Raw genomic sequence first — 9,686 nt, 5'->3', positions numbered from 1 at the left:
TAACGAAATGGTCCACATGGTGGGTGTATTGGCCCACATATATCTCCATGTTTTCTTTTCAAGAAAGTTGGAGATTCAATATTGACCTTTGTAGTTGAAGGTCTAATGACTAACTTACCTTGCGAACAAGCTACATATGGATAATCATCAGATGAAAGAATCTTCTAATTCTTTAAAGGATGTTCATGTGAGTTGTTTATTATTCGACGCATCATTATGGCTCCTGGATGTTCAAATCGATCATGCTAAATTATAAAACTTTTTGAATCAACGAACTTCTGGTTCGTAACATTATTTGATTCAACCATTTTTATAAATGTAAAATATATGCCAAACGGGAGTGCATGAAAATTTTCTTTTATCTGCTTCTTGTCAGATACAAAAGAAGTGATGCAAAGATATTCAACATTATTTTCTTGCATCGTCTCAATGTTATATTCATTGCAGTGAATATCTTTAAAACTAAGCAAACTTCTTCTGGATTTGTTAGAATAAAGTGCATCGTCAATATATAATTTTGTATTATTTGGTAAAATAATACAAGCTCTTCCGGAGCCTTCAACGAATGTGTTAACATTATTTTCAGCTAATATTAAGTTCAAAAAATATTTTTTGTCTTGAAAAATAGTATGTGTAGTTGCACTATCAATTAAGCAGCTGTCTCGACTATCCATCATGAATCTATAAATATAACAAAATAAACAAATCTATAATATGTTATTCGAAACATATGCTACTTTTGGAGCACATTATATTTTGCTATTATTTCTTCAAATGCAATATGTCAATATTCTTCTGAAATATTGAGAGTTATAATTTATGCTATTCAAGAGCAAATAATATTCTTATAATGTTGTGCTACTTCTGGAGCAGCAACGAATAGATCTATGATTAATATTCTTCTGAAATATTAATTATAATGTTGTGATATTTCAGGAGCAACAACAATTAAAAATAAACTTAATGTAATGTTTCATAACTAAATATAAAAAAATGATAATACATCCAATTGCTCACCATTAATTAATATACAAATACATGTAAAATATTATTTTGAATTAATAACGTGAGTCGAGTGAAACACAAAAAAAAATTGGTGACATGTAGAAACCTATTCACATATTATGGCACACAATTCTAATTATGTGCAATTAAAAGAATTGAATTAGTATTAACCAATTAAGGCATGGAATTTGCAGAAACCAATGAATTTGAGAGAAAAGATGAGTTGTGTACAGTTATATATATGGAATCAGCCAAAACAGAGATCTGGAATTGAAGCTTGCTTACAAAAAACATTGACCAGTTAAATCAAAAAAAATTATATGTGTAGAACGTAAATGGCTAATCTAAATATAAGGAGGGTATAGGAATATGAATTAATGCATATCAATTGATTTAACATAAATATATCTCCATAAAAATGCACGTGGATTGATGTAAAGGAAAAAACATTAATTAATTCAAAGAGAGGTACAAAGAAAACATAATGATCGAGAAAGATGAGATCACGTATTGCAGATTCAACATATGTATATGTAAAATTCACGTATTATCAAATTAATTTTGATATAGTGATAGATGACTATGAAAAAAAATTACTAACTTCTAAGAGTTTCGTGCGGATAACGTGTTATAAAATGAGAGGAAAAGAGAATAGAGAAAACTTAATAAACTTTTGTGTGTATTATTGAAAACCAAAGCCCTATATTTATAGGTAAGAATCAGGGATACAATGATACTAATTTCTAGGGCTACAGGGATACAAATGTCATTCACCAATAAACTTTAATGGACTTTCAATTTACAACATCACTTTATAATTAAATTTTCAATTAATTAGACCTAAATTTGCATTTTCTCCTATCCTATTTGTGTACATAGAATGTGTTTAAGCTGATTATATCCAATTTAACTTATATTTAACGAATTGTATTTATTTGATTGAATATTGGTTATATGTTCTTCCTTTAGATCACTCGAATTGATTGTTTATATTAAATATACTATAAATTTTTTAAACATAAATATATATTTTCTTGTGATGAGCAAAATATTAATAAAATAACCGCTTGAAATCAAATGAATGAAAATGATGAGTAAAATATTAATGAATAATTTTTTTTAAATGTAAATTTTCATTTTCTCGGATCGAGTATAAATCATTAAAAAATTAAGAACAAAGTATTCAATTTGTACATAGTTTGAATGTGCTCCTAACTAAAAATCCCTCCGTCTGCCCCCGTGGACAAGTAGCATATTCTTTAAAATTTTGTCATTGAAAACTAATTGTCTATTATATTAAAAGGTTAAAAATCAACTTGTTTATTTTCAAAGATTACGGATTACCGTGTTACTTGAACAACAGAATGAGTACCAATTGTGCAATTTTAAGAGCTTGCATGTGGATTCATCGGATGATAGCAACAGAATATAAAATTATAATGTCAAACATTTGAGCGTCTAGTAGAGATTGTGAGTGAGGGTAGACAACTAGAAACTCGATTAGATATTAAGACTCAAAAAAATGCATAAATTTCAAAATGATTTGTTCAAATAAGTCATCATTTTGTGAACGAATCGCACTTCAAATAGTTATATAATATATATAGCGTATAAAAGCTTGGAATACTATTTTTTTTTTTTATTAAAATTGATCTTTTAAGATTACACTTCAAATCTTGTATTTATTTATTTTAGATCGGTAAAATGTACGCTTCAAATCTTAATAGTATCGAAGATGGTTAAGTGGGCTCAATATGATCTTTTTCTTAAGATCGCTCATGAAAAGTCCATATAAGAAGCATCGAGGCCACAATTTTGGAGAGATCAACCATTAACATGACTGATATTTACATCGGCCCGAAAAGATAGAACCGGCCCATTTAAGGTTATAGTCTACACAGTAGGACAGGTGTAAACCTAGGAAGAACCGAGCAATGCATAGAAACTCTGGCAAAGACACTTGGCATACACGTGTCAACAAACCTTATTATGTCAATATGGTAATTTGAGTCAAATTTTTGGGCTATTTTTGACTTTATGTACCTCTTGTGGGCCCATCCTTCATCTCCAATAGTGAGAATAGCTTGCTTGCAGTTCTGCTATACACCATTCTTGAGAGGCAATCTTCTCTCTTAGTTTCTCTCTCTACATACACATACAACTTTATGTATCTATGCATGCATGTTGCATGTAAGTTCAAAGGTTCACTAGTATTGTATAACAGTTTATTTATGGTTTATTTTTTCAATTTTTTGTTATTATTTTCCCTTTTTTTCCTTGATGATTGCAGAATTTTTAGGGTTTCGTCAACCAGCTTGATGAATACTATGATGAACAGGTATTTTTCCTGAGTTTCAACATCCACACTATGTTTAAAAGACATTTTTTAACTGCTTTTTTACATGGAGACTGAAAATTTGCTAAAAAATCAACTTTTAAGCATGGTTACTTATTTCTTCCCTACTTAATTGTACTTTGTGCCTTGGTGGTTGCATTTTAAAACATGCTTTTATGAGGTGGTTCTAATTTACTTATTTATTCAATTAATTATCTCCTCCCTACTTAATTTTGATGATGTTTGGGATTTTTGACTTAATTAATATAATTTTTAAGTTCTCTTACTTATGTAGTAATAATAAAACTAAGCTAACTTAATAATGATAGTTTAGGAATGATTTGTGTGTGTATAATATAAATGACAAAATAGATTTTGAAATTTATTACCATTCTTTAAAAAGAATACTGTTATTTGTTAATAATCTCACAACTAGTGATACCATTAAAAATTGCTTCCTAATTTATCAGCCATATGAAGTTTTTACAATAACAAAAAGAAAAACCATTCCGGCGATATTTCCGATGGGATTGTGAATTGATCTATTGATTCATCGATTATTGATGGTTCTAGAATCACTAAGCTTACGTCACTTGCAAGATTATTAGGTCTTGTGACAATTATCTCCTAGAAACATTTTTTTGCCCTACTTCACTTTTTGGGAAAATTTACGGGGGAAAGGAATACCCCCCGTAGTTTTTTGGATAGATTGGGAGTCGTTCGGAGGTTGGTGATTGCAGTTGTTGGTGGTGGATATTGATTGCAATTGTAAGTGGTGCAGGTTTAGGCACCTGTTTCGACGACACGTGGTGGAGGTTTTGGTGGAAGCGATAAAGATGATTAATTCTTTTCTATATTTTTTCGTCTTTTGGTTTATTTTATTTTTTTCTTTTCCTATTTTATATTCATTTTTAGTTTTATAGTTTATTTAAGTTAAAATTATGCTTTTACCAAAAATTTGGATGAAAATTGTCTAGAGGGACGATCTACATAAATTACTGCAAGACTAGGGATGATATATCCTATTAAAATTTAATGTGGATAAAATTGAGACAAAGTGAAAGGTTGGGAACTTGTAATTTATCGAAAATATAAATACTGGAAGATTGACCAATTCGTTAGAGGGTCACATCAACCCCACCCATTCCACCCCACCCCATTTTGCCACATGATCGTCAACTACATATGAAGATAATCAATCCTCAAATTGTTGATCGATAGTAGAAAGGATTACAGGTTCCAACAGTGGTGTTATCCCCTGCTTGCGACCGACATTTAGGGGTTGTGACCTTGAATAGACGAACATATGACATCAGGTCTGGCCTCAAGGAAGGTAGAATAGTCGCATACTTGACACCTAGGAGATACGCACGCAGACCATACATCTTACCTGTTAGACCTAACTTGCATTTAGTGCAAATAATAGACATGTTTGGCCTACAGGTCGATAGACTGCTAAATAGTTCGATAACATGATTGAGGCAAGTTAGTATAAATTTTACTGTATGGTGTTCATTATCATTGTATAGACATTACATAAACAGAGACGAGTCTTTAATATATAGTTTCTTAACATGAGAATTATATTATATTATTATTCTCAATAAGAATGCAGTATATATCATATTGGAAAAATTGATAATCAATTACAGTTTTAAAGAATTTCCTTTCGCCTTGACCACTGCAGGTACTGATACAGTGCAGCAGCGTCTTAACCAAGCAACTAGCAAGCGTAACCTGAAGAAGAATTTGATACCAAAATCTCAAGATGGTCATAGAGGACCCGGCTATCATATCTCAAGAAGAGGTTGAGTCAACTTTGCAACCACACCAACAGCCCAAGATTCAGACTTCTAAGTCAATAGGCCAACAGTCATCCATATACTCGCTTACCCTCGATGAGTTTCAACAGAATCTTAGTGAGAAGGGCAGAAACTTTGGCTCGATGAATATGGATGAGTTTCTCAATAGCATATGGACTGCTGAAGAAAATCAAGCTACAAACACCCAAGCAACAATTGCCACAGCCAATGGTAACAATATCAATGGGAAACAGAATCTCTTGCAAGAAAGTAATGCTTCAATGGCTAAGGGTATACCCAAGCAGTCAAACTTATCCAGACAAGGTTCGCTTAGTATTCCCGAGCCTCTGTGTCAGAAAACAGTGGATGAAGTATGGTCTGATATTCACAAAGATCAGCGCCAACATATTAACGACACTCATGTTCAGAATCCTCGTAGTACTCAGAGACAGCGGACATTTGGGGAGATGACACTGGAAGATTTCTTGGTTAAAGCAGGGGTTGTAAGGGAACAGAATCACCCCCAGGTGCAACCTCAACACCAGCAATATGGAATGTATCCAAACAGAGATTATGCTGTGCCGTCTAATTTTGTCGCCCCACCTGGAATGGGGATGGGAGGAGGCAATATTGGTGGTAATGCCAATGATGCTAATGTTGCTACATATCATGCTCTTCCGCAAAGTGGCGTTGGAGATCCACCAGGTTACCCTGGAGGAATGAAAAAGGGTGTTAGGTATGCACATCAACCATTGATAGTCTATGGCGGGAGAACAGGAAATAGCAGTGCCGGAGGATATGAGCAAGTGCAGGGATTGGAAATGGGATCCCCAATAAGTCCACTGTCCTCGGATAGATTGTGCACAAACCAGGTGGAGAACAGTAATCATCATGGTTCGAATACGAGTGGGAATAAAGGAGGGAGGAAGCGAAACGCAGATGGTCAGGTTGAGAGGGTTGTGGAGAGGCGACAACGAAGGATGATCAAGAATAGAGAGTCAGCTGCGCGATCTAGAGCCAGGAAGCAGGTATTCCATTTTCTTCTTATAGTGTTCAGGATCAAAATACGTAGTAATATTGCAGTTAAAACAAACTTTGCTGGATATTGGATTTGATTTTGAAGATTTTGGAACCAGATAAAGCTTATGATTCGATTTTTGGCAACTCATAATTTTCAACATCAACGTTGTTTGGCAGGCTTACACTGTTGAACTTGAAGCAGAATTAAAACAGTTAAAAGAAGAGAATGAACACCTACAACAGGCTCTGGTAATTATAGAAATGTTACTAGTGAATATTTTTAGATATAGAATTCTGTTAGTCCTAGCTGTTGTTCTTGGTTTGTCTTCAATTACCTAAATGTCGTTCTTCGTGATGTTGGCACGTGTTGTTTGTAACACTCTTATATTCCTTTGACTTGAAACAGGCCAAACTAGAGAGGAAAAGAAAACAGCAGGTAAATCATGCCAAATTCTAGTCTTTTCCCTATTTTACCAGGGATTATATCTAGTACCATATTAGTAGTTCACATGATAAAAATTGACTACATTGTACACCGAAGATCAGCATATACATTACCAACTAAAAAAGAATGTGAATCCCAATCTTACAAACTGGCAAATGTAATGAATTTTGACGTTGCAGAGATGTGTGTCAACATGCATTTTCTACATGTTTGGTACATAGTATTAGAAAGGATTGAATAGTATTTAGGAAGAAAAATAACTAAAAATCATGTATATTACTCTTCAGTTCTATCAGGTGCTGTAATGAAACATGCTTTTAATGGTTAATTACTTGGGCTAATGTAGAGTCACACTCCTAGATATGATTATATAGACTTTACTTTTCGATTATATGTTCTTGTGCTTCTGTATTCTTTGGACACAGAACTTTGAGGAAGCAAGAATGAAGGTGCAGGCACAGACCAAGGCCCAGAAAACAAACGAGAAACTGAGAGTGATGAGACGATGCCTGAGTTGCTCTTATTGAAGTCGAGGATTGGCCTGTCAGAAGCCATTTTTCTGAGGACTGGGAAGAGGGGATAGGAAAGCAAAATCAGTAGTAGGGGATATTTGCTGGATTTAGCTTATACAGTATATGTTTGTTTTATTATTTTGAAAGTGTAATAATCTAGTCATGCTAGTCTTTTCGCAGAAGTCGTAAAGCTATATACTCTTCTGTATACCTATATAATTTATATATGGACATAAGGTCATATTTCGTGTTTCTGCAGGATTTTTTACTCCAAATAGTCATAAATCAACGGCTGATGGTGAAATGCAGTATCATATGTATTAATGAAGTCCAAATATCTCTTCATTTGTAGCATAATGAATAAGTTTTCTAGAAGCATTAACTATCCAATAGCATGATACAATTACATGCAACACAACTGCAATTATTTTTTATATTATACAAAATACTTTGCATACATAAGATCAAAGATCGAAACAAATAAACTAGGAAAAAAAAACATGCTTATGAAAAGAAAAATACAATCTACGCCATCAAGGGAACAAGATTCCAGGGACCCTTTCTTCTACAGTGACCCAAATATTCCAATTTGTAGAAAGTATCACTCTCTCTATGATTCTAGACATTTTTGATACACAGTACTCGACAATATAATGCTACATCTTAGCTTTATCGTCTTCTGTAATACTACCTAGTACTTTTCAATTCGATGTGTCACAGAGCTTAGAGGAATAAGGCTATCATAGTAAAGACATGGCTTATTGAAATTCTTCATGGCTCTGCAGTATTCAACCCGTCTACAGGTTTGATTCTTGACACTAAAACAAATGAGCCCTCTTTGCTCCACATGGATCAATAGTTCTTCACCCTGATTATCACAAGGAATCAAAAACATAACATTTAAGGGGGAGAGACTAATACTATATTCCAACACCCAAATCTTCTTCTCATCCTTCAGCAACCATATATCCAGGGCAGATGTTCCTGCTGAACACCCCACCAAAGATAAACACCCCTTAATCCCTGTATATTCCAAGAAAATGTACTTTTCAGAATCAAATGGTTCTTCACCCTGATTATCACAAGGAATCAAAAACATAACATTTAAGGGGGAGAGACTAATACTATATTCCAACACCCAAATCTTCTTCTCATCCTTCAGCAACCATATATCCAGGGCAGATGTTCCTGCTGAACACCCCACCAAAGATAAACACCCCTTAATCCCTGTATATTCCAAGAAAATGTACTTTTCAGAATCAAATGCGGGATAAGAAATAACGTTAAATTCTTCGTTCTCCAAGTTGAATGAGAGAATAGACTTGTCGTTCCACGAAGTAGCAATTAGTCCCCAATATATAGCTTTATTCAGGCATAGAGGGTGACCATCAATCCAGGCACTACAAGGATAATCTCCAAGTGTTCTCCAAAAGCCAGAGTGGACTCCCTCACCATGTTTAAAACTAAAAATCTCGCAACCAATTTTTCCGTCTCCAACAAAGGAATGGTACAACAAATGCACAATTTTAAACTCGTTCGACTTGGGAAGGTGTCCAAATCCTACGTTGTATAGACGAGCATTAGACGGATATGGGACTCGAACAACTTGATGAATACTAGGATTGCAAACATAAAGCGAGTACATGCAGCATAAAACACTGAAAGGATAGCAAGAAATGAATGTATGAACAGGTCCATCAAGTACTTCCCTGAATTCATCTGTTATATTTCCCTCCGTGTCTATTGAGGTCAATTCAATAGTGACTTTGCTTCTATCCGGTTCCCCATTTGCATCCGAAATATATTTCCGGATCAATAATAGAGGTTTTAGCTTGGACAATTCTGAGTGACGCGTCATCAAGTCCCTGTCATTAGTTAATAAATTGTACCATCGTTTTGAGACGCACCTGAACTTGCAGAGAACCTTAGCAGGAAGTCTTGAGAGTATTTCAATGATCAAATCACGAGGAAAGTCGTCAATTCCTTTCATTTTCCACCCTATAACTCTTTCCTTCTTTGTCTATCTTCTGGTTTTAGATTGTTATATTGATCAACTGTTGGACCGACTCATCGATATCTCTATACAGGTAGCAGAGGACTCTCTGTTTCTGCAGAGAAAGTCATTTGAAGCTTCAAATTGATTAAATTGAAGGGAAGATACCACATAATTACTTCATCAGTGTTTAAATAAACAGGTTGCTGGAGCGGCGGCAGTGGACTTTCAAAGAATGGCATGATGCTTCCTTTAAATACGATGAATGCTTGCAAACTTCAGAGCAGGTAACGTATGCGATTATTCGGAATATATGAATTTGTCAAAAGGGAGAATTGTTTGTTTATTCTTTTTTTCTAATCTAACCACCAATCAACCGAATTGGTCAAAACCATTCCAACAAGAAAAGATGAACCATGTAAATGTCAAAACCATTCCAACAAGAAAAGATGAACCATGTAAATGTCAAAACCATTCCAACAAGAAAAGATGAACCATGTAAATGTCAAAACCATTCCAACAAGAAAAGATGAACCATGTAAATGTCAAAACCATTCCAACAAGAAAAGATGAA

General features: G+C 34.1%; 2 protein-coding genes across 4 annotated transcripts; one reads left to right on the top strand and one right to left on the bottom strand.

The window, feature by feature from the left end:
- Positions 1 to 5,034: 5,034 nt before the first annotated feature.
- LOC111366243 (protein ABSCISIC ACID-INSENSITIVE 5-like) lies at positions 5,035 to 7,371 on the top strand. The gene is made up of 4 exons (XM_022986962.1): positions 5,035 to 6,170; positions 6,340 to 6,411; positions 6,569 to 6,598; positions 7,033 to 7,371. Exons 1-4 carry the CDS (start codon positions 5,109 to 5,111, stop codon positions 7,132 to 7,134), a joined length of 1,266 nt encoding a protein of 421 aa, XP_022842730.1. The 5' UTR covers positions 5,035 to 5,108; the 3' UTR covers positions 7,135 to 7,371.
- Positions 7,372 to 7,527: 156 nt separating this feature from the next.
- LOC111366242 (F-box protein At1g30790-like) lies at positions 7,528 to 9,576 on the bottom strand. Of its 3 annotated transcripts, none has more exons than XM_022986961.1 (2): positions 8,182 to 9,576; positions 7,528 to 7,977 (listed from the first exon to the last, which is right to left on the bottom strand). In XM_022986961.1, exons 1-2 carry the CDS (start codon positions 9,107 to 9,109, stop codon positions 7,811 to 7,813), a joined length of 1,095 nt encoding a protein of 364 aa, XP_022842729.1. In that variant the 5' UTR covers positions 9,110 to 9,576; the 3' UTR covers positions 7,528 to 7,810. The 3 variants fall into 3 exon arrangements, with proteins under 3 accessions (XP_022842729.1, XP_022842728.1, XP_022842727.1); XM_022986960.1 differs by having other exon boundaries at positions 7,528 to 7,986; positions 8,191 to 9,576; XM_022986959.1 differs by having other exon boundaries at positions 7,528 to 8,181; positions 8,386 to 9,576.
- Between the last annotated feature and the right edge of the window lie 110 nt (positions 9,577 to 9,686).

The sequence above is a fragment of the Olea europaea genome, chromosome 17 (genome assembly GCF_002742605.1).
Source record: "Olea europaea var. sylvestris chromosome 17, O_europaea_v1, whole genome shotgun sequence".
Classification (NCBI taxonomy): domain Eukaryota; kingdom Viridiplantae; phylum Streptophyta; class Magnoliopsida; order Lamiales; family Oleaceae; genus Olea; species Olea europaea.
This window is presented reverse-complemented; position numbering and strand designations above follow the sequence as displayed.